We start from the raw sequence: 25,591 nt of genomic DNA, 5'->3' as shown, positions 1-25,591 counted from the left end.
GTTTAGGGTGGAACATCTGCTTCTCGAGACCTGGAAACGTCTGAAATCGCTGCTACAGCTTTCGCAGGATAGCTGCTCGTGTTTGCAGGTAGGAGGTGGGGGTTCAGCCTGGGGGGCTCCTGTGTTTGCGCTTCTGCTGGGGGGAGGCTTTGACCCGCGCTTTGTCTGAGAGCCTTAAGAGTCTCAGGGTGGAGAAACTATGTAGCTGTGTAGCGGAACAACAAGCAAACCAGGGGAGGAACCTCAAACCAGAGAGTAGGAACTCTTCCAAAAAAAAAATAATAATAATAATTATATTTATTTTTATTCTATAGCTAGAACTTTTATACCATCTTAATCATGTTTAGTGAATCCCATGAAAGTATCTGTGCCACTAAACCACGAAGAAACCATCCACACCCTCCACTGAGGTCCCACACATGAAGCTGGAGTGCAGTCTAACGCAGAGTGGGTGTACTGTAGTTGTACTGGACGGGGTGGACGGAGTGGTGGTGTTGGTTTCAGGCTCGTATCAGATGTTTAACAGTCCGTTATGGTGGTAAACGTTGTTAAAAGTGAGGTCTGTATTAATGAAAATAATTGTTTACTACTTCTCGTCGAATAAGAGGAACTGTATAATAAGCGTTGTAGTACTCAGACGCGCCGCTGGGGGGCGCAGCGCTCTGGCTCTCGCTGGTATACTGTAATGGTGTAGTGGGTGCTTTAAGAGGAGGGTTCAGATTACTGGGGAAATTGGGCGCAATTATCAGACTGTTTAGATCATGCGTTTGGCAGCCTGGTCTGGAAGTTTTGACAGATCTGAGAATGGAAAAGATTCCAAAGGGTTTTTTTTTTTGGACCATAAAAGCTTCAGTCTGGCTGAAGACTGAAAAGCTGCAAGTTTGCAGACTGAGTGAATGTGGGGGCTTTTTAAACGAGCAGTGTTTGGGCCATGGCCTTCAAAATGCACACAGTTCTTTGTTGTAAATGTTTGGTCCAAGTGCAGAGAAGGCTTCTGACATGAATGTTACACCTAGACCTTAACCATAACTGTACTAACCCTAAACCTAAGCTTAACCATAGTAATAACCAGCCTAAACCTGACCTAAATTATTATGTTAACCCTAAACATAATGATAACCATTAATATTAACATTAAACCCTAACCTAAACCATCCTAACCCTATCATATTAACCCTAAACCTAACCTTAACCATAAACATATTAACCCTAAACCCAACTCTAACCTTAACCTTAACCCTACTAAGACTAACCCTAAACCTAACCTCAACTCCAGTTCTAAACATATTAACCCTAAACCTAACCTTAACCCTAATAACTCTAAACCTAACCCCAACTCTGAACATATTAACCCTAAACCCAACCCTAACCTTAACCCTACTAACACTAAACCTAACCTTAACCCTACTAATACTAACCCTAAACCTAACCTCAACTCTAAACACATTAACCCTAAACCTAACTGTAACCATAACCCTACTAAAACTAACCCTAAACCTAACCTCAACTCCAGTTCTAAACATATTAACCCTAAACCTAACCTTAACCATAAACATATTAACCCTAAACCCAACTCTAACCTTAACCTTAACCCTACTAAGACTAACCCTAAACCTAATCCTAGTAACACTAACTGTAAACCCTCTCTTAATGCTAAAATTAGTCATAGTAATTCTAATTCTAACTTTTCCAACTTTAATCTTAAACCCTATTCTAAACCTAACCCTACATGCAATGGCTTACACCTAAACCTCACCTTAACTCTAATCTTAACTCTGACCTTAATGCAAACCCTAAACCTAACCCTACCGGCATTGACCAACACCTAAACCTCACCGTAACCCCATTTAATCCTAATCCTAACTCTGACCTGAACCTCAGGATCCAGACGTTGATCCTTCTGTTGGATTTGTGTTGAAAACAGCTGAGAGGTGAGGACCAGACGAATGTTCTCACCTGCGCTAATCTTTCCTCTAATCCCGTCACTGTGAGGACATTTAATCCTTGCAGAGATAGCAATACAAGAACACACACACACACACACACACACTGTGCTGCACGCTCAGTAGGGAATGCTGTAGACGGAGGGCTGCACGCTCTGCTGGTGAAAGAGAAGGGGCTAAAACCACTGGCTGTGTTTGACCCTCAGTGCTGCCCTCATTCCTCCATGGCCCCCTCTCGCCCCACGCTCGCTCTCTCACTCTCCAGTGTGAATGGAGCTCTGTGGCTGTGTTTAAACAGGCACACCCACACCCACCCACACACACACTCTCTCACTCTCTCACTCTCTCTCTCACTGTGTCTGATTAGTGGAGGGCTTTGTACTTGAAATGTAAACATGGATGTAAACATGGTTGTGATTCAGATTAAGCCTAGTCCTGAACTGCTGTTCTGAACTCACTGCTTCAACACACACACACACACACACACACACACACACACACACACACACACACACACACACATAGACATACAAACAACCTATAGCTGTTTAGCCCCGCCTCTTTACGTTAACGTCACAAGTGCTGCAGCCTGGACGGAGTCATAAAACAGGGCAGCTCTGTTAAAACAAAGAGAAAAAAGAGGTTTGGTAAAAACTGAACTTCTAAAGTTGATCAAACACAAGATGTGGATCATTTAAACTCCTTTAAACAGACTGGAGAATAGTCTTAAACCCATACCTTAGACTTCTTACAGTCTTTTCCCACTTTATAAGTGTAAATGTAAAAAACAAATGTAAAATGTAATTAAACTAAGCTAATCTTAACCCAAACAATAACCACACTAACCCTAAACCTATCACTAATCTTAACCCTGAAACCTACTCCAACAATAACCACACTAACCCTAAACCTATCACTAATCTTAACCCTAAAACTCTAACAATAACCACACTAACCTTAAACTTATCCCTAATCTTAATCCTAAAACTCTAACCATACTCACACTAACCCTAAACCTGTCCCTAATCTTAACCCTAAAACTGACTCTAACCACAAGCATACTAACCCTAAACCCATTTCTAACCTTAACTGTAAACCGAACCCTTTACTTAACCCTAGCCTTAACCCTACCAACTCTAATCTTAAACCTACTCTAAACACTTAAACCTACTCTACTCTACTCTAAACATGAACTCTAACCATACTAACCCTAAACTCGAAACCCTAGAGGTAATAATAAGAGGGGAACTCTCTATATAAAATCCACTGTAGAATGTGCACCCATTAAGCTCACAGTGTAAAGAAGTCACGGTTATACCCTTACCCTGCAGGTCTAGAGTTATCACAGTCACTTAGTCTTACTTTCTGAATGTAAATCCACAATTAACTGCATACATTCATATATAATAAACATTGCTATGGGGGCTATAGGCTGAGCTTCACAGCTCCCACGCCAGTGGATTGCTGAATGCAGTCAGATCCTCACAGCAATGCTTCAAAGCAGGCTGAGCTTTTTTTTAATACTCTTGATTTCAGAAGAAACAATGAATGAGTAGGTGTCCCAATACTTTTGTCCATATTGTGTGTATAACGTATCTTGGGGAACAAAACCTTGCATCTCCCTTTTAACTAATGTAATAATTTAGTCATTTTAATTTGGGTAATGTTAGGCCATTTATCATGAATTCTGAACACAGCGTAAAAGTCAGCTGAGGCTTTCATATTTTGTAAAAAAAATTAAAAATTAAAACATTACGTTAAGTTGAGTTCGGACAGAAGTGATTTTTATTTGTGCTGGATTACAGTACAATACAGTACATACATACATTAAATACAGAAGATTTTAATATTTAATATTTATTATATTTTTATAAAATAAAAATATCCAAGATCACTGTGCATCCTTATAAATAATTAAAGGAAATGTAAGAAAGATGTGTTTCACAGTAGAGTGTGTTTATGTGTGTGTGTGTATATATGCCGTGGGGGACCTCTGAGGGTTTAAAAATACTCCAGGACAGTAGGTGTACATTAATCTTAGCAGACTGAACTAAATACAAAGTCCCAGAGAAGCTGAGCAGTAATCTGTAAGCCTGGTAAGAGCAGGGGGTGATTCAGTTGGTTTTAGTTATGACTTAGTAATAAGACCCTAACCTAACTGACGTCTCAGTCTGAAGCAAAGTTGTGTATGTTGTCATGGAGGACAGTGCTCCTCTGGACAATAGGAGGCCCAGGGCAATCTTATACATTTGAAGCCCCTCTGGTGAACCTGAGCTACTCCCTGTACTTAAGGGTGGGGGAGGAGCAGGGCTTTGTTCTCTATGGGCCTACCAGATCTCCTCATACAGTAGAAGCTGGGGCCCACCTTGAATCATCAGCAGTGCTTGTTTTTCTTTTGTCCAGTGAGAACCAACAAAGACGTCCAATGAGAAAGTGAATGCTCAGTTACTCCTTTCACTCGTGCAAAGGCCTCTGTCAGCATGGAGGGCCTAGCCAGCTGCTTGGGTGTCGGTCATTCTTGGGCCTGATCACACAAACCAGGCTATTGTGTTCGTCCCCTTGCTTTCTCTCTTTCTGTCTTTCTGTCAGTGTCCACTTTATATCTGAGCTGTGCACATTGGCTGTTGGGTTTGGGGACACTTAGCATATTTAAATAAAAATGACTGTTAGTTTATTAATAAGTTAATAATAACTTAAATAGACAGCTTTACAAAAATGCTGCTACTTTGGGAGAACAGCCAAACTCCAGTTTTCAGGCGATTAAACCACCCTTTGTACAGAGCCCCACTGGTGACATCCCACCTAAATAAAAATAAGTTGTGGCCACAACTTAGTAAGGTGTGGGAACTAGATAATGAAGTCATTGCCATGACTTAGTAAGGCGTAGGAATGAGATAATGAAGTCATGGACACAGTTTTGTAAGGCGTGGGAAAGAGATCCTGAATCATGGCCATGACTTAGTAGTAAGATGTGGGAACGAGATAATGAAGTCATGACCCTGACTAAATAAGGCCTGGGAATGAGATAATGAAGTCGTGACCCTGACTTAATAAGGCATGGAAACAAGATAATTAAGTTGTGACCCTGACTTAATAAGGCGTGGGAATGAGATAATGAAGTCGTGACCCTGACTTAATAAGGCCTGGGAATGAGATAATGAAGTCGTGACCCTGACTTAATAAGGCATGGGAATGAGATAATGAAGTCGTGACCCTGACTTAATAAGGCATGGGAATGAGATAATGAAGTCGTGGCCACAACTTTGTAAGGCATGGAAACAAGATAATTAAGTTGTGACCCTGACTTAATAAGGCGTGGGAATGAGATAATGAAGTCGTGACCCTGACTTCATAAGGCGTGGAAACGAGATAATTAAGTCTTGACCATGACCTAGTAAAGCGTGGGAACGAGATTCTAAGTCGTGGCCACAACTTAGTAAGGCGTGGAAACGAGATTGTAAGTAGACAAGAGCGTTAGTGAGGTCTGCAGGTTTTATGAATTACACTGCTGCCACGTGATTGGCTAAAATGAGTACCAATTGCCGAATTTGACATGTGTCTCTCCCGTCTCTCCATCAGTGTGGTGTGTAGCCGTGTTTGCTGCGATGGCGGAGGCTCACCAAGCCGTGGCGTTTCAGTTCACCATCACTCCGGAGGGTATTGACCTGCAACTGTCCCGCCAGGCCCTCGATCAGATCTACCGCTCTGGCCTGCGCTGCTGGAAGAAGCGCATCAGCAGGATGAAGGTCAGTGTGGTGTTAATGTAGCACGGTCAGCAGATATTCAGTGGTCCCACACCCACACCCACACCCACACACACACACACACACACACACACACACAGATAGATAGAGCTCCATTTATTAAACTGTCCCCTTTTTATGATTATTATTATTGTGTGTGTGTGTGTTTCTCATTAACGCATATGTCTCTCTCTGTGTACAGAACGGGGTCCTAAAGGGTGTGTATCCTGCTAGCCCCTCCTCCTGGCTCTTTGTTGTCATAGTGATCCTAGCCACCTTGTACACACAGTCTGACCCCTCCATGGGCCTGATTGCTAAGATACAGGAGCACCTGCCCCTCAGGTAACACACACTTTCCAGTGAAGGCCAAGTCTGGGGTTTCTGACGGGTTCATAATCAATTCAGTTCATTATTGAACTTAATTATTCATTTTATTTACTGTGTTAATAACACACTGTCTCTCTCTCTCAGTCTGTCTCTGACGCTGAGTGCTCAGGGTCAGACGATGGTGTCAGCGCTGCTGTTCAGCACCCTGCTATGGCTGTCTTTGATCTTGGCTCTGAGGTTCTGTCTTAAGGTTCTGCTGTCCTATCACCGCTGGATGTTCGAGCAGCATGGCCGCATCTCCCCCATCACCAAAGTCTGGGTGGTCAGTGTCTCCCCTTCATTACTAGACTGTGAATGCCAGTAGCCATGTGACAGTTAACCAGGTCAGAACAATCCACAGTGACCGGGGAATCAACCGCCAATCATTTAGTGCAGAAGACATGAGACTGTAGCACACTAGCATTGCCAGAGGGGGGCATAACTGAGCATTCTGGGTAATAGCTTGCTTTAATACCCCACTTATTAATATTACACAGCAGATCAGCTGCACTGGTTGAATGTACTTAGGAGGAAAGACAGATACACCAATCAGCCAAAACATTAGTACCACCTAATAATACAAATAATCAATAATACAAATTTTGGAGGAGGAACATGCCTGAAGCCCCTCCTCCCAATCTAACATCCTGTAAATACCATCTCCATGACAAAGTCTCAACTCTGTTATCTCGGAGAGGTGGGGGGACTGGCTTCCTACCAGAAGCAGAAGCCCCCTGAACTCAGCTCAAAGTTCCCTGAGTTCTCGTCTCCTTCCAAATCATCATATGCTGAGGGCATGTCCGAACTGGCACCAAGACGCTCGCAGCAGATCTAAGTTGCAGTCCTGTAAGCTGTGAGGTGGGGCCTACATGGATTGCCTCATTGAGCCTTGGGAGCTCATTGCTCCATGGCCCATTGTCGTTGTTTCGGAGCACTTTTGGTAGGCACTGACCACTCCATACCGGCAACACCCCACAAAACCTGCCTGATGTTTTGGAGATGTTCTAAAACTTTGGTCTAGAACATCACAGTTAGGTTCTTGTCAAAGTGTCTCAGATTCTTACACTTGCCTTCAACCTTCAGTTGTTTTTGAATTTACCGGTACTAATGTTATGGCTAATCGGTGTATCATCCCTGCACAAAAAGCCTCAACCTTTGTTTGAATGCATTTCAAGCACCTTAAATGCAGTGAAAAATGTTTGTATTGCTTTATTAATCTAATCTCTCTCTCTCTCTCTCTCTCTCTCTCTCTCTCTCTCTCTCTCTCTCTCTCTCTCTCTCTCTCTCTCTGTGTTTATCTGTCCTCCCCTGGTCAGTCTCTGGTCAGGTTATTATCCAGCAGAAAGCCGCTGTTGTACAGTTATCAGACTTCTCTACCACACCTGCCTGTTCCTCCCATCAAAGATACACTGGAAAGAGTGAGTCAACCCGTGTGGAATGTGTGTGTGTGTGTACACGTGTGTGTGTGTGTGTGTGTTTTAGGAATGTAAATAAAAGGTATGCGTGACTAGCTGATATTTAACACAGACACACACACACACACACACACACACACACACACACACACACACACACACACACACAGAATATCTGCAGATGGACAAACTGCAGTTCCAGAGCTGTGTAAAATGTATGAAATTCATGTTTTAAAAATGGCCAGAAACCCAATAAAAGCAACAGTGATGATAGGAATGCATGTCTGGCTCTTCTCAGGCTGAAGAAAGTAACTGTGTAAATGTTTATTTTTTATCAAACTATAACTGCCACTGTCTCTGTGTGTCTCTGTGTGTCTCTGTGTGTCTCTGTATGTGTCTCTGTATGTGTGTGTATGTGTGTGTATGTGTGTGTATGTGTGTGTGTGTGTGTGTGTCCCACTATCAGTATCTGCAGTCAGTCCGCCCCCTGCGGAGTCCTGCTGATTTTGAGCATGTGAGCCAGTTGGCTGCTGAGTTTGAGGGGACTCTAGGAAACCGCCTCCAGAGATACCTGAAACTCAAAGCCCTGTGGGCCACGAATTACGTACGTATTTACACTTCCCTTCCTGTTTCTTAGTCCCTTTTTTGTTGTTTACCTGAGCTCTCTTCCTGGCGCTGTTGTTTTGAGTGGAGTGCTGGTATTCCTGGTTTAGGTCAGAGGCCTCATTTCTGGGCTGTGTAAGCTGACGGTTACTTTGAGCATATAGACAGTGAGTGTGGTTAGCTTTAGCATTTTGCTAAAGTGTAAACGCATATAGACTGTAGAGACAGCTTCTCCAACAAAAGCTGGATAAACTGGATGAATATGCAGGTGTCCCAATACTTTTGTCCATATTTTGTCTTGTGTTTTATTGTTATTGAACGGAATAATGCTGATGTGGTGAACTCCGCCGATCTCTTTACCCCCTCACTCTCATCCTCTCTTCTTTCTTTCCTCCCTATCTCCTGGTCTCTTCCTGCAGGTGAGTGACTGGTGGGAGGAGTACATTTACCTGCGGGGCCGGAATCCCATCATGGTCAACAGTAACTACTATGGAATGGTAGCCTTACTCACATTACTTGGTTGTTTTAATGCTGTGTACTTATCTCTCCCTCTCTCTCTCTCTATCTTTTACTGTATTGTCTCTCACTCACTCACTCTCTCTATTTGCTCTGTCCTCTGGTGCTCCCCATTGATCTCAGGCACTGTGTGTGTGTGTGTGTGTGTGTGTGTGTGTGTGTGTGTGTGTGTGTGTGTGTGTGTTAATGCTAACCACACTAAAAGACTACTAGTAAGGACCACCTGTCATTACTCACAGATGATTTTGCAAGGACTGAGAATCTTGCATGGTCACTGTCTGCAAGAATGCACCTAGATTCCTTTTGAAATGATATCCCATCATGCTCCTGGTTTATATTTACAAGAAGATTGACTATTGAACAGAAAAAAAACGTCTAAAAATAAAGACCCCTCAGAATGTGGACACAAACCCTGGTTAAATGAAGGGGGGACACTGACTGATACACTGTCTGATACCTGTGGTTGGTGTCATAGTGGACAACACCTCTTTTCCCTGTTGCAGACTGGGGTTCAATTCCCCTGCTGAGCAAATACAGCACTGTGCTCCTATAAGAGTTTTTGGGCAAGACCCCTAACGCTGTATTCTCCTACCTGTGTAACAGGACTCCTGGTGAGTCATGGTGGAAGGACATTCAGGGTGTTGTGAGGCAAAATAGCCCCCAAAGTGAACTATTTTACCATTGTCTTGAACCCATATGTCTTTCTTGTCCAAAGAAACTATATGCACTATATGTCCAAATGTTTGTGGACACCCCTTCTAATGAATGCATTCAGCTATTTAAGTGGCACTATACCTAATGCAGCCTTGGGCTAGAGGGGTTTAAAGCCCCCCAGCATTGAGCTGTGGAGCAGTGGAACTACTGTGTTCTCTGGAATGATGGATGGTGGAGCTCCATCCAATACTTTTGGGATGAGTTGGAGAGTTGGGGATGAGGCAGGGTGGAGTGGTGATCATCACATCAACATTGTGACCTCACTAACTCTCTTGTCGCTGAATGCAATCAGTCAAATCCTCACAGCAATGCTCCTTCAATACCAAGTAGGAAGACCTTCTTCCCTGGACAGTAGGTCTCTACTTACTCCAACAAAAAAAGCAGGATCAACAATTTTTAACACCCTTGATTTCAGAACAGGTGTCCCAATACTTTTGTCAATATAGTGACAAATTGACTTGATCTTGATGCTGGATTTTCACCTTCTACAGGACTTCCTGTACGTGACCCCCACAGCCAATCAGGCAGCACGAGCCGGAAACACCATCACCGCCCTTCTGCTGTATCGCCGCAAGGTCAACCGTGAGGAGCTCAAACCTGTACGTTCTGCCTAAACACTCCTCACACACGCCCTTCACATGCACGTACATTGCCACTGGCAACCCCCGTCCGTCAGGGGAAAACAAACATCTTCGGCTCATGTAGTCACGGGCAGCTGTGTTACTCAGCTTGTTGGGATCTCAGCTTACACACGCGACCAGCAGGTTCAAACTGTCACAGGTCATGTTCGTGGGATCTGGCCGAGCCGGGAGGTTGTTGGTTTAGTGAAGTGGATGCCAGACGTCGTTCATGAGAGGAAGTGGGTCTGATAGATCTGGAAAACACTCAAATGTGAGATGCAGGGCTTTTAGGGGCCTGTGGTTAAATGGAAAACCTGTAGCTGAAAAAGCAAGAGTCCCTAGAGGCCTCCTTCACACCTGCTACCAGTCATACACACGCTGGCTGTACTCGGAAGGATTAGATTTCCTTTAAATGTTAATAACCCTAAATAAAGCATACCATAGATTCTAGAATAAGAGTCCCCGATTTGTTTAAATCTAAGGTAATTTATAATAATAATAATAATAATAATAATAGTAATAATAATATACTATATAGAAGCATCTCTCTCTGGCTTCTGTGCAGAAAAAATGTTCTCCAAAGATTTAACCAGGCTGTGTTCATTTTTTTTAGCTGATTTTTGATTTGGATAGCCCGTCAGTTACCGGGATTCGAACCAGCGATCCTCCGATCATAGTGACCGTGACTTAGTCCGTTGGACGATTTGGAAATGACCTATGCATATGTTTGTTCTGATTGGTTGCCGTGTATTGTGACACTAGTCAATCCATTGACTAGGGTAACGTTTTTTTCAACCCTGGTCCTGGAGGACACCCTGCCCTGCACATTTAAGTGGTTTCCTGCTCTAACTCACCACCTTCAACTCAGGAAGGGCTTGTTAATGAGCTGATGAGCTGGATCAGATATTTTGGGAGCAGGGGGAACATGGAAATGTCCAGGACAGGCAGTCCTTCATGTCCAGGATTGGGAACCACAGGACGAGGGTTTACTCCTGTAAATAAACAGGTTCTTTAAGGGTTTTTAAATTTGCACAAGTACATTCTGTCCTATAAACCAATGCCATAAAGCCGATTGCCATCCAGCAAAACCAGGCTTGCCCATTCGTGTTTTCCAGTTGACTAATTGTAGGCCTAAACACATGCCTGTAAGCAAATTACAGGTGTCATTATTGTTCGACTACAAGAAACAAACCTGTTTGAGTAACATCTACAGACAAGTCCAGATTTGCAGAAGCGTGACACTGATGGCTTTCACAGTATCCTAAAGTTTCTCTTTCTTTCATAGAGTCGCATTCCTGGTACTGTCATCCCACTCTGTGCAGCTCAGTGCGAGCGCATGTTCAACACAACACGTGCTCCTGGAGAGGAGACAGGTAACACACACACACACACACACACACACTTATTCCTCAGCGTTTACCATTCCTAAAGCAGGAGTTCTGCAAAATTGTGTGTAAGCCATCAGCTGATGCTACAGAATTCAGGTTTGCATTCTGTAGTATTGACCTCCTCACACCTGCTGAGCAGCAGTTAGACCGTAGGGCCGGTCTGGAGTTGTGTTTCCATGTAGTGGACACCACTTCTAAAGTAGCATTCAGCTACTTTAATATGCAAATGCACACTCCGATGCACTTAGCTTGTCTAGTCCTTGTAGAAAAGTACTGCCAATGGAATAGGACTCTCGGGAGCAGATAAACATGAACCTATTGGCACCATGCTGCCTAATGTCAGAAGTATTGAGCTGTGGAGCAGTGGAAGAACTGTGTCCTCTGGATCAAGAGGATGGTGGTGCTCCATCCAGTATTTCTGGGATGAGTTAGGGAGTTTGGGATGAGGTGGGGTGGTGATCATCCAACATTCTGACCTTACTAATGCTCTTGTAGCTAAATGCAAGCAAATCCTCACAAAATCTATTTGAAAGCCTTAATCCCTGGACAGTAGAGACAGTTACTACAACACAAGCAGGATCAACCCCTCGCTACCCCTGATTTCAGAAGAAACTCTTAATGAACAGGTGTCCCAATACTTTTGTCCTTGTAGTGTAGCATGTAAAAGAGCCTGTATAGCTAAAAAACAGCAGTAGCAGCCATCTTAAATGACTTGTTTGAAGATTTAGGCATGCAGTTAGCACCATGCTAACTTGTGTATAGATGCTTTTGCTATGTGTTAGCTACATTAGCTTTGTAGCTTCAGTGGAAAAGTACAGAAGCAAACCTTAGACACAAACACCAAAATCTTTACTGCCTTGTAATTTGTATTCCTCTCTGTCTGTTTGTGTCAGATGTGCTCCAGCACTGGCAGGACAGTGAGTTTGTAGCTGTGTACCACAGGGGGCGCTATTACAGGCTGTGGGTTTACCGTGCTGGACGCCTCCTGACGCCCAGAGAGATCCAGTACCAGATCCAGAGAATCCTGGACGATCCATCACCACCTCAGCCTGGAGAGGAGAAACTGGGGGCGCTCACTGCAGGAAACAGGTCAGACACACCCTCACACACACACTCTCACACACACATTATTATCAGTGTAGTATGAGGGTCAAATGCCCTTAAACGTTATATGGACAAAAGTATTGGGACAGACCTCTTAATCACTGAATTTAGCTGTTTCATTACTCAGTGCCATTGCCACAGGGTATAATATCAAGCCCCTAGCCATGCAGTCCACCTTTCTTCCACACATCAGTGAAAGAACGGGAGGTTCTGAAGAGCTCACTGAGCTCCAGCGTGGTTCTGTATGTAATAGGAGACACCGCTGCACCAACAACAACAAGTCAGCTGGAGAAATTTAGACCTTCCCTCCTAGATCTTCCTCCATCAGCTGTGAGTGGTGTTATTATTGAACAGTGGAAGAGTTTAGGAGGAACAGCTCACAGAGAGCAGCTCAGCCACTGAGTGTCTGTCAGACCTTGTAAAGTTACAGAGCGGGGTCAGGGCCGAGTGCTGAGCTCAGAGCAGAGTGCAGAAAGGTCTCCAATAACTGCAGCAGAGCTCCAGACCTGCTGCTGTTAGAGCTTAGAGCAAAGGGGGACCAACTCCATATTAATGCTTATGGGTTTAGAATGGGACATCAGAAAAGCTCCTGTAGGTGTAATGTGTAGGTGTCTCAATACCTTTGTCTATATAGTGTATTTCCATGTATTTCAATTTCACAGAAATTGAAAGTCAACCCACTGTTTCAGGGTCGTGGCCAGTGTTCTCCAGCAGGGGGAACCCTTACTCTGTTATTGATCTGCGATTGCTGTAATAGCTCAGTAGAAGCGTCTGCTCTTCAGCCGCTGCACCTCTCTTGTGCCGTAGATGGTGCTCTTCTGCCTGCTGTCTGAGGCCTGTTGCCACAGACAGAGACTGCACAGCAGCAGACAGGCCTTTTTAGATTTTTAGAAGTCATTTTGGAGCAATTCTATTGGTCGATCCATTCATCATAAAACATATGACATGTTGTGAAATCAGTATTTTTAACTTTGGACTTTTATTTTTGATAAATAGCTTCTCAATGTGGACAGACGCTGATGTAAATCAGGTAAATGAGTTTAGTCAATCCCAGTTCCCACAAGCTAGGACTGCCCATTTCAGATGATGCATGAAGTCAGCCACTGCACATTCACTGATAATGCAACATCATTAGACATCTGAAGGAGGCTGAACTCCTGGCTGGTTCATACTTACCGCAGACATGGCATGGCACGCACCGTAGTGCTGGACCGTCCACATTGCTCCATGTTCATGCCTCTTGTGCCACTGTCCCCTCTAGTGGCCACGCACATAGACCCCAATGAATTCTTTGTTTAATTATTTTTTTCTTAAACTTTTTAGTTTACTTAATTATGCTATATATAATTATTTTTTAATTATATTATATTTATTATGTTATAGTATTATTATCACTATTATTGAATATTATTTATATATGTGTGTGTATGTGTGTATATATATATATATATATATATATATATATATGTGTATATATATATATATATATATATATATATATATGTGTATATATATATATATATATATATATATATATATATATATACATATATATATATATATATATATATATATATATATATATATATATATATATAATTTATATGATGTAGTGCCCTCTAGTGGCCATGTATATTGACCCCAGTTAAAAATGTATATTTAATTTATTAATGAATTGATTTATTTGTAATAGTTACATTTAATTATATAACATTTATTATATTATAGTTTTGTTATTATATAATTTTATTATATAATAACAGTACTATTAGTAGTAGTATTATATAGTATAGTATATATACAATAATAAATTAAAAATATATATTTTTCTATTAATAAAAAAAATGCTATGTTATGTGCCACCGTCCCCTCTAGAGGCCACCCCAATGAAAAATGTTTATTTCATGTATTATTTTATTTATTTATTTATAGTAGTTGCATTAATTTATATAATATTTATTATATTATTGTTGTATTATTATTATTATTATTATTACTATCTAATTATACATTATTTATCATTATTATCATTATCTCTGGTCTGTGCAGGATCCCATGGGCTCGTGTACGGAAGCAGTACTTCAGCTCCGGTGTAAATAAGCGCTCCCTAGACTGCATCGAGAAAGCGGCCTTCTTCGTGACTCTTGATGACCAGGAGGAGGGTATGCGAGGGAGCGACCCAGCCGGAAATCTTGACCGCTATGCTAAATCCCTCCTGCACGGGAAGTGTTACGACAGGTCAGAGCAACCTGAATATAAGACGAGTAAACTAGAAATCAACAGGGAAACCAAGAAAATCAGCGAAAGCACACTGAGCCTGTTTACACCCGGCATCAGCAGCATTACTGGTGATCGGATCATGGTCAGATTTGACTTATCTCTATAAACAGCCCAGTGTAAACACCCCCAAGAGGCATTGTGATCGGAGTGCGAGAACCATCTGTCTTCTTTCAGGGTCTAGACAAATTGTGTGTGTGTGTGTGTGTGTGTGTGTGTGTGTGTGTGTGTGTGTTTTTGTGTGTGTGTGTGAGGGCTTTTGCACATCTGTGTCAGCAATGGGCGCAACTTAAAGTAATTAAATGCACTGATTAGAAGGAGTGTCCACAAACATTTGGACATGTAGTGCATTTCGTTAATCTTTTAGATTATCCCCAGCATATTTCCAGGCCGTTTTTGGGGGTTCTTGGCCATGTTTTTTGAGTTGGATGCTTATTTATTTTATTATTTATCATAATTTTAAACACATTTTCACCAGAAAGCAGCAGTTACACACTGATTTAGAAAGAAACCAAGAGATTCAGCACCACCCAGAACTGCGGGGAAGACATCTCCAACCGCTACGGGTGATGCAACTGCAACTGTGTGTAAGTGTTGCAGCTCCCTTGAGATGACTGTGTTCAGCAGTGCATAGCAGTGGTCAGATCAGTATGCTTGAGCCTAAAAAGGTGATGCCTTAGAGGTCATTTATTCATCATTTCTGATAAATATCATTAACTGGTCATTTCTTAGTAGTTTTGACCAGAGGAGGATGGGAGGATGGGTTCCAACTTGTGAGCCCTGTATCCTCCCAAGGCTTCTTCTTCCAGCTGTGAGGGAGTTGTTCTTGCTGCTGTTGTCTTTGGTCAGCCAGGACATATTTGGTGTCTGATGTGTGTTTAGTTTAGTAATTTAGTCTTTAGTTTAGAACAGAAAATGCTAGGCTAACATTGCTAACAAACACTGAACCATGTTTTGGGTATACCTTGGTCTGAAAATCGATGGTTATCATACTGTGTACATTTGGTATTTGCTTAATTTACTGTTATTGGGGGAGAATCCCACCAATTTGTTATTATTCTCAGAGCTTAACAACCAACAATCAGTCGATGAGTGCAGAGAATAATCAGCTGATTTGTTTAATATGTTTATTTTATTTGCAGACAAATCAGGTACAAAAGCACAAGAAACTAAATATAATTATACACAAGTCCACCTTCATATCACTTTAAACCCAGACCCCCCCCCAACAGTTGCCTTGATATAAACATAAAACAAATAGATATAATTAATAAAATATTTAATAAAATGTTACACTCTTAACAGTCATGTGAATGGATGTGTAAATTAAAAAAAAAAATACTGATACTACTGAACATTGTAAAATGATCATGGCTGAATAGCAGGAGTCATATGACTGCTCACTTCTGGACGGGGGAGGTGCGAGGACCCAGCCGTCAGGGACAATAGTCTTATTCTGAAGGAAGTTCTCGCATATCAGGAAAACAAGTCAATAGTCAGGGAATAATGGATTAATCCATAATGAAAATAGTTATAAACTGGAAACAAAATAGTTCAAAATTGTGCATTTTACATATACTTCCATTAATAAACAGTTTTAACTAGTAAATATAAATATATATACATTGTCAGCATACAATAATAATAATAATAATAATAATAATAAAGGAAAAAGAACACCACCACCAAAATACACACCTAAGATCTTTATTTATTTGAAGATCTAGATGCATTTTAAGATGGTTAACGGGCGTTTTTGAGAGTTTACTAACGGGAGATGAGATTAGTGACAATCTCAGTCCAGTGTTTGTTCGCAGCATTAGCCTAGCAGCTCCCATTCCCAACTAAGGAAGCAAACGTCAGATATTTTAAGCATGTCCTGGATGATGGCTATGTTTTGGGTCAGTGATCAGTTATTTTCATTAGATTTGTTTTGCTGAACTAATCCTTTAAATACAGTTATACGGGTTGGTCAGATTGTATTAGGATATGGACCAAAATTTTAAATCCCAGTTCTTAGGAGCAAGAGCACTTTTGACCCCGGCTTGTATTTGTGAGCTTGGACTGCACCCGGAAACTACTGAGGAATTAGGTTCAGTGTTCTTGTTCACAAAACCAAACAAGGCGCTCATGTGTACAGTGTAGTAGTAGTAGTAGTAATAATAATATTATTATTTAAAACAATAAATGTAACAATAATAACAGTAGTAATATATATATATATATATGTGTATATACAAATAATATTAATAAAAATAATTAATATAATAATAAAAAAATATCAGCAACAGCAGTTATTTATATGGCACCTTTCATACATTCAAATGTAGCCCAAAGTGATTTACAGTACAAAGTAAAAACAAAGAAAGCAAATAATGCATCAAATACAGTGACTATAAAAAGTATTTACCCCTTTGGATGTTTTCCCTTTTTATTGCTTTTATAAATGGAATTGTGGTCAATGTAATTTGGCAAGTTTATGGCAACCAACAGCAACAAAATGGCAACAAATAGGCAAATTATACTGCCCACAGTTCTATTTATAACTATATGTCCAGGTGGGTAGACGGCTCTCTCTCTCTCCCCACGTCAGGTCAGTGGGATGCTGGCCTACATGGGCCTCTACTAGCCGATGCATCAGAGCTCTGCATCCTGCACCTTCCTCTGAGTGAATTGGTTGCTAGGTGATCAGCTGCAGTTTGAGAAGAGGCATCCTGGGGGAGGCATGTGTCCGTCCTCACCCTCCAAAAATGTTGGGCATTTTTCCACATCAGAGCCAAATGTTTATGGACGCTCCCCCTTATAAAATCATTCAGCTATTTGAAATCACACTCATTGCTGACACAGATGTGCAAATGCAGCTTGTCTAGTCCTTGTAGAGACATATTGGCAATAGAACAGGTATTAAGGTATTAAAGCCCCCCAGCATTGAGCTGTGGAGCAGTGGAACTACTGTGTTCTCTGGAATGATGGATGGTGGGGCCCCATCCAGTACTTTTGGGATGAGGTGTGGTGGAGATCATCCAACATCCTGGGCTCACTAAAGCCAACAAGAAATTGTGAATGAGCAGGTGTCCCAATACCTTTGTCCATAAAATGTGGGGGTGTTATGTCAGTAGTTGTAAGGGTTTTTTTAGCAGCTTGGCAGGAGAAAGGCTTTGGTGTATGTTTCGGTGGTGAAGCTCTGGAAGCCGCCATCTGTTTCTTTTGGATCACTTCATGTAAGAGGAGGCTTCAGGGCAGTGATGTGACGTGACTGATTGGCCTGTCTGCGTGAGTCAGAGCTTTTACTGCAGCAGGATGGAATATGGGTGAGGAAAGTACCCAGATCTGCGTCCTGTGATCTTTTTAGTAAATGTGACATTTCTGTTCAACTCCACTGCGCTTCATACAAAGCCCTGCTTATGTGTTTCTCCAGCCCCTCTCTTCTCAACTGTCTGTCCATCTGTCTGCTCATCTGTCTGACTGTCTGTTAACATCCGTCTTAGTCTGTCCTTCTGTTTGTCTGTCTGTCTGTCTCTTTCTTTGTCTGTCTTTATATCTGTGTTTGTCTGTCTGTCTGTCAATCTGTCAGTCCTTTTGTCCGTCTGTCTATCCCCCTCTCTTTATCTGTCTATGTATCAGTCTGTCTTTCTGTCTAATTGTCCATCTTTCTGTCTCTCTGTCTGTTTATCTATTCATCGATATCTGTCTGTCTCTCTGGCTATTATCTGTTCGATCTATTGATCTATATCTATATCTGTCTATCTGTCTGTGTATTTATATCTTTGTCTGTCTATCTATATATCTGTCTGTCTATTTATCTGTCTGTCTGTCTGTATATCTGTCTTTCTGTCTATCTATCTATCTGTCTATCTGTGTGTCTGTCTATCTATCAATCTATCTGTCTGTCTATCTGTCTGTCTCTATCTATCTATCTATCTATCTATCTGTCTGTCTCTCTATTATCTGTTCTAAGTATCTATGTCTGTCTGTCTGTCTGTCTATCAATATATATATCTGTCTATCTATCTATCTATCTGTCTGTATATCTGTCTACATGTCTGTTTATCTATCTACATGTCTGTCTATCTATCTATCTATCTATATCTACATGTCTGTCAATCACATAAACAGACAGATTGACATACGGATATAGATGGATAGACAGACACAGATACAAAGTTAGCTATGTATCTGTGTCTGTCTACCTATAAATCTGTCTGTCTGTCTGTTAATGTGATTGTGGATCTGTCTGTCTGCATGTCTGTCTATCTATCTGTCTGTCTATACATCTGTGTGGTTGCATGCCAAGTCACACACTTCTGCACTTCTCTAAACCTTTAACTTTTTAAAGTATTTTCATTCTGAAACTCTTATTTCATTGCCTCGGTCTCATGGTACCAGCAGGATGATCTCAGCGTCATCATTCATGTTGAGCAGTGATGCACATTCTGTCTAACCGCAGCGCTCAATTATCTGTAGCAGTTTAGGGTGTGTCAGGGTGGGTGTGTAACATCACCATGCTAAAGCAGTGGAGCACTTTCAGGAGTGTGCTGTGAATTTAAATGGCCCGAAGGAGGATGAAATAAAGCAATCACAATAACACACACACACACACACACACACACCAAATATTTGTGGACACCCCTTCTAATGAATGCATTCAGCTACTTAGAATGTAAATGATTTTTGCATCAATAATTCATAATTTTTTTCTCTCTCTCTCTCTCTCTCTCTCTCTCTCTTTCTCAGGTGGTTTGATAAGTCCTTCTCTGTGGTGATCTTTAAGAATGGTAAAACGGGCCTAAACGCTGAGCACTCCTGGGCAGATGCTCCTACAGTGGCTCACTTATGGGAGGTAAGAGTTATAATAAGAGTTTATTTATTTGTAATTATTTACAATGTTCTTTAATACACCCTGTCAAATCTGTAAAAGAGCCAAAGTCAGCCCAAAAGCCTGAAAATGATATAAATATAAATAATATGCACATCTAATAGAATGTATAAACAATCATTCATAAAATAAAACAGCATGTCAGTATATGGACAAAACTATTGGGACACCTACACATTACACCTACAGGGGTTCATTCTGTAGTGATGAGGTTGAAATGTGAGTTGAACTCCTGACCTTCAGCTGAACTGTGTGTGTTCTGGTTTCAGAAGAAACAATGAATGAACAAGTGTCCCAATACTTTTGTCCCTATAGAATATAGAATGTAAATGAATTTTGCATCAATAATTGATCATTTCTCTCTCTCTCTCTCTCTCTCTCTCTCTCTCTCTCTCTCTCTTGCTAGTTTACTCTGGCCACTGATGCGTTTCAGCTGGGTTATGATACAGACGGAAACTGCAGAGGTGAAGTGGAGCGCTCTATGCCTCCTCCTCAACGGCTGAGTTGGAACATCCCATCAGAGGTCAGATATGCACACACACACACACACACACATGCGCACACACACAGCAGTTTCTAAATGAGGCCAGGATGTATGTTCTGGTGACCTAGCCCCCCGCATTTGATGGAATACTGCCATGCAAGCATTAGTGAGGTCAGGTACTGATAATGGTCGATTAGTTATATATTGGCCTGAGCTCCGGCACTCTAGAGAAGTGTCTGCTGGAGCGTTTAAACACTGTGTCCACTCACTGTCCACTCACTGGATACTCCTACCTAGTAAAAGTCAGAGACCGAAGCTCATCTGGTCTAATATGCTACCACTATGACCTGGAGGTTGTGGGTTCCTATCCCGAGCCATGCAGCTTTTTGCCATCAGTGACTGGAGCCCATGAGAAAGCTCAATTGGTCGTGCTCTCTCTCTCCGGGTGGGTAGATGGCGCTCTCTCCCCTCGTCACTCTTAAGCGATGTTGGCCGGCACAGATGTCTGTTTGCTGGTGCAGTGGAGCTGGGGACCTGGCACTTTCCTCCGAGCGTGTTGGCAATGTTGCATCGGCAGCAGTTTGAAAAGAATGGCAGTGGCTGGCTTTGCATGCATCAAAGAAGGCATGTGTTAAGTCCTTACCCTCCTAGTGTTGGGGGCACTGCTGGCACTAGGGGGAGCTTCGGACGGGTGGGTTAATCAGCACTAAATAATAAAAAACATCCTTACAACAATAACACATACAACAAATAAATCGTGCATAGATATAGTCAAGATTTACTTACTGATACTTTAATACCTCAAACATTACCGGCTATTAATCACGTTAAGAAGAAACCAGGCCATCGCAAACAGGGTCTGAACATTGCTCACGTACTAAGATTTCATCAAGGAACGACATTTGTGTAATAGGAGGATCGCTGGTTCATACGTTGCTAGCAATTGGCAGCCGGGGCCTCGAGAGAGCACTGGTCGTCACTGGTGTCTGCTAGCCGGTGCGTCAGAGCCGGGTATACGGCGCTTCCCTCCGGGCACGTTGGTTGGTTGCCTGGTGAGGTGTGGCCTGCCCCTCACTAGTGTCGGGGCAGAAAGATGCCTTTCTGTATGAAACCTATAGTCAAGAAAAAGCCCGAGATCACAGAGCTGCTGTGAGGCCTTTGGTGGATAGGGTGATTTTACTCAAGTGCTTGATCTGTATTTTCTGGTGCATGCAGTTCATGGATAATCCACCAGGGAGCAGAATTTATTTTCTTATTTATGTCATTATTTATTTAATGTATTCTGTTGTATTATTCCTAGACTATTTGGTACTGATCATTAATTATCTAATTATCTCAATATGTCAAATCAAATCAATCAGATTGATTTGTACAGAGTTTGTACAATCAACAACATAAAAAGACCTGAAAATCTAAGACCCCCAGTGAGCAAGCCAAAGGCCACTGTGGCAGGTAGGAACCAAGACTCACAAGAGGACCCATCTCTGATCACCCTCTGATCAGAACTATTTATAAATTATTGATAAACATCATCAAACCACCACATAAGACTGCTCTACTGCTCAGGTGTGCAGCATCATCATAATATAATAATGTGATCATCACAATAATTATGGTGTAGTACAACTTAATTTACTATATAATCATAGTAGGGCCGATGTAGAGGTGGGCGGCGGGGTGCACTAATTTTTTCACACCAGCAATAGTAAAATATACACTCCAACCTAAGCACTGATCCCAGTACTGAAAGGCTGCAGGTTCAGTTCCCATCTGTAGCTGGGGGTCCCAAAGAGCACAAATGGCCTCCCTTCCCGCCTCCTCATTCAGTACAATGCTAGTCAGCTGGGGCATCTGTTAGCGAACATACACAATATGTCCAAATGTTTGTGGACACCCTTTCTATTGAATGCATTCAGCTATTTCAGTTGCACCCATTGCTGGCACAGAAGTGTAAGTGCACACATACAGCTTGTCTAGTCCCTGTAGAGAAGTGCTGCCAATAGAATAGGACCTATTGACATCATCCTGCTTAATGCCAGGTGTGGTGTCTAAACTGTGTTATATTGGGGGGGGGGGGGTGGAGTAAAACTTAATTTACTATATAATCCTAGTAGTGATGGTCAGAGTACTGAAAGTAATGATGGTCAATGGTGGTGATATTAGTAGTGGCAGGCCGTTAAGAGTCCATGTAAATTTTAACATGGTCATTAGACAGGTAGCAGTGGCAGGAGGGTGGTGGTGTGAAAAATGATACTCTTGGCTTTAGTCCAAAGGTTCAGTACAGCATCAGAACATCGGGCTTCGTTCCGAAAACGTTCTTAGGAAGAAATGTTGTCCTAAAACCCACTTGCTTAGTTTTTTACGTAGCGTCTGACATTCACCAGGGTTCTTTTATCTGGCATCCGTCCACTTTACAAGGACAGTGGGGTTGCTGATTATAAGAGCAGAGCTGTGAGCAATTCTGACCTAGACCTTCTGTTTGGACTTTTCTCCAAAACATTCTCAGAAGATATTGCAGAACGAGGCCATATCTCCTAACAGTGCGCACACACACACACACACACACACACACACGCACACACACACACACCAAATATTTGTGGACACCCCTTCTAATGAATGCATTCAGCTACTTTAAGTCGCAGCCATTGCTGACACAGATGTGCAAATGCACACACACAGCTTGTCTAGTGGCTGTAGAGAAGTACTGCCCATAGAATAAGCGGAGGCTAGAGGGGTATTAAAGCCCTCCAGCACTCGGGATCTGTGTTCTCTGGAATGGTGGATGGTGCTAAAACCAAAGCCAATAGTTTTGGGCTGAACTTACTAATCCAATCAAATCCTCACAGCAATGCTCCTCCACACCGTGGTAGGAGGCCTTGTTTCCTGGACAGTAGAGACAGTTACTCCAAAAAAAGCATTTTTATTACCCTTGGTTTCAGAAGAAACAATGAACGAGCAGGTGTCCCAATACTTTTGTCCCTATAGAATATAGAATGTAAATGTTTTTTGCATCAATAATTCATAATTTCTCTCTCTCTCATACACACACTCTCTCTCTCACACACATATATATAAACACACACTGCATGCACACGGTTACACTCACAGGCAAGAAAGAGCATGCATACGTGCTTCTACAACCCCTGCAAACGAATGCACGCACACACTCACGCACGCGCACACACAGACACACACACACACACACACACACACACTCATGCATTGCACGCCTTAATGTAACCACTTATTGTTATCTGTGTCACTCTTCCCCACATACATTCCAGCCTGTTTTCCTGTGGGGGTTTTACACCGGAAAGCACCCAAGATGTCATTTCAACATATTGCATCACCACCTCCCCCCACCCCGCCAACCTTCACCCACCTCCACACAGACACACACGCATGTGCACATACACACTTGTCCTGTTTCAGGTCATCTTGTTTCTCACTTGCATTCTCAAGGGAATTCTTACCACAGTCAGGCGCTGGGAATACGGAAGGATTCCCTGAACAATGCGGTCTGCACACTTCCCCTCTTTTTTTTCCAAATGTGGTCAGTCAGCTGAGGCGTGTTTGGTGTCTGTTTCGTTGCTCTGCAGCTAAGACTGAACGGTCTGTGTGACAGTACATTATGGATGGATGTCATTTTACAGGGGCCTCTCATATATATATATATCTCTATCACTGCAGCCTCCAAGCAGTGGGTATAAACTTTAAACAAGCGGTTAAACAGGATGGTGTGTGTGTGTGTGTGTGTGTGTGTGTGTGTGTGTGTGTGTGTGTGTGTGTGTGTGTGTGTGTTCTATTTACTCCAAAGTTCAAATAAAGCTTCACTCCTCCATACTAAATGGAAGCACCGGTTATTGCGGCAGATGCTTCACAAGTGCTGTAAGAACCGTGTTAGCACAGGACAGGCATGTGATAAGTATCAGCTGAAATACCTGGTTCAGGTAAGGGAACTGTGCCAGTATGGAAGAGTCGAGCTTCATTTGAATGTCAGTACTGGTTCTGCTTGTGTGAGCAGGATGCAGTCTCTGCCAGCTGTCCATTAACTTCTGCCTTTACATCTGTCATTGCTGTGAGTTAATGGGCTTTCAGTTCTATGCTGTAATGTGCAGTAGAAAGCTTTTAAAGGCGGCAAGACCCAGCAAAATCTGCAGCCACCTGTGGCCAGGGGTCTGACAGAGCAAATTGGCTGTTGGCCCGAAATGTCTCTCATGAGTGTTTTTTTTGTTTTTTTTTTTTTTTTTCATTTTTTTATGCTTTAAACTGCTTTTAAAGATCAAAACACAGCTAATGTATAACAGATACACCACAGAAAAAGCCCAAAACTGTTGTTTGTGCTTTGTTTGATTGTATCCAGAAGAGTACAAAATGTGCGAACCATAAACAGAGTAGTAATGACTCAATCTAGTGGAACAGGATCACGGACTTGGATTATAGGTTTGGATACATTAGGACATTTTCTAGATTGGATGTATCGATGTAGGGGTGGGGTGAGGTGCACTCATTTTTTCACACCAGCAACAGTAAAATAGATACTCCAACCTAAGCACTGATCCCAGTACTGAAAGGCTGCAGGTTCAGTTCTCATCTGTAGTTGGGGGTCCCAAAGAGCACAAATGGCCTCCCTCTCCCCCTCATCATTCAGTACGATGCTAGTCAGCTCAGGCATCCGTTAGCGAACATACACAATTTGTCCAAATGTTTGTGGACACCCCTTCTGTTGAATGCATTCAGCTATTTCAGTTACACCCATTGCTGATACACAAGTGTAAGTCACACATACAGCTTGTCTAGTCCCTGTAGAGAAGTGCTGCCAATAGAATAGGACCTACTGTCCTGTATCATCCTGGGGGGGTGGGGGTGGGGGGTAAGGCCTCCTAGCATTGAGCTGTGGAGCAGTGGAAGAACCGTGTTCTCTAGAACGATGGACGGTGCTCCACCTTATACTTTTGGGATGAGGTGGATGAGGTGGGGTGGTGATCATCCAACACCCTGGCCTCACTAACGGTCCTGGCAATTAATGCAATCAAATCCTTACAGCAGTGCTCCTCCAAAATCTAGTAGAAAGCAGTAGAGACAGTTACTCCAAAAAAGCAGGAAGAAATAAAGAATGAGCAGGTGTCCCAATATTTTTGTCAATGGAGTGTACAAGTTGACATTCTAGGGCCCCCTTTAGCCCCATTTTTAATTTCTCCTATTCGCGATTAGCAGAACTTACCAAGTATAACAACTAAACTTAGTCTTTGTACAGGAAGTCCAGGATGTCCTCAATTAAGTATCTTGGTGCAGAGAAGCAGAAATGTAATGTCCCCATATGAGGACGCCGGGTCTTAAGAGGTTAAAATCCACACAAGAACTGGCTGTAGTCTTGTACAGCACAGGGCAGCTTTCAGGACACATGAAGTATCTTGGTGCTTCTCTTTGACCTCTTGGCCTCATATGAGGACATCCTGGGCTTCCTGTACAAAGACTAAGTTTAGTTGTTATACTTGGTAGGTTCTGCTAATCCTAAATAGGAGAAATTAAAAATGCA

General features: G+C 42.2%; 1 protein-coding gene across 1 annotated transcript in view; it reads left to right on the top strand.

Annotated features, from left to right (window-relative positions):
- cpt1a2b (carnitine palmitoyltransferase 1A2b) overlaps positions 1-25,591 on the top strand; it is a 41,997-nt gene continuing 16,406 nt past the window's right edge. Inside the window, exons 1-13 of the mRNA XM_072693372.1 lie at positions 1-88; positions 5,523-5,689; positions 5,889-6,028; positions 6,158-6,335; positions 7,369-7,470; positions 7,934-8,071; positions 8,490-8,567; positions 9,792-9,899; positions 11,206-11,293; positions 12,202-12,397; positions 14,462-14,650; positions 19,424-19,529; positions 19,972-20,088. Of these exons, the coding sequence (XP_072549473.1) occupies positions 5,549-5,689; positions 5,889-6,028; positions 6,158-6,335; positions 7,369-7,470; positions 7,934-8,071; positions 8,490-8,567; positions 9,792-9,899; positions 11,206-11,293; positions 12,202-12,397; positions 14,462-14,650; positions 19,424-19,529; positions 19,972-20,088 (1,581 nt within the window). The 5' untranslated portion in view covers positions 1-88; positions 5,523-5,548. The remainder of the gene's footprint in view (positions 89-5,522; positions 5,690-5,888; positions 6,029-6,157; positions 6,336-7,368; positions 7,471-7,933; positions 8,072-8,489; positions 8,568-9,791; positions 9,900-11,205; positions 11,294-12,201; positions 12,398-14,461; positions 14,651-19,423; positions 19,530-19,971; positions 20,089-25,591) is intronic.

Source organism: Salminus brasiliensis, chromosome 12 (assembly GCF_030463535.1).
Source record: "Salminus brasiliensis chromosome 12, fSalBra1.hap2, whole genome shotgun sequence".
Taxonomy (NCBI): Eukaryota; Metazoa; Chordata; class Actinopteri; order Characiformes; family Bryconidae; genus Salminus; species Salminus brasiliensis.
The sequence above is the reverse complement of the archived record's forward strand: the minus strand, read 5'-3'. Positions and strand labels throughout refer to the sequence as shown.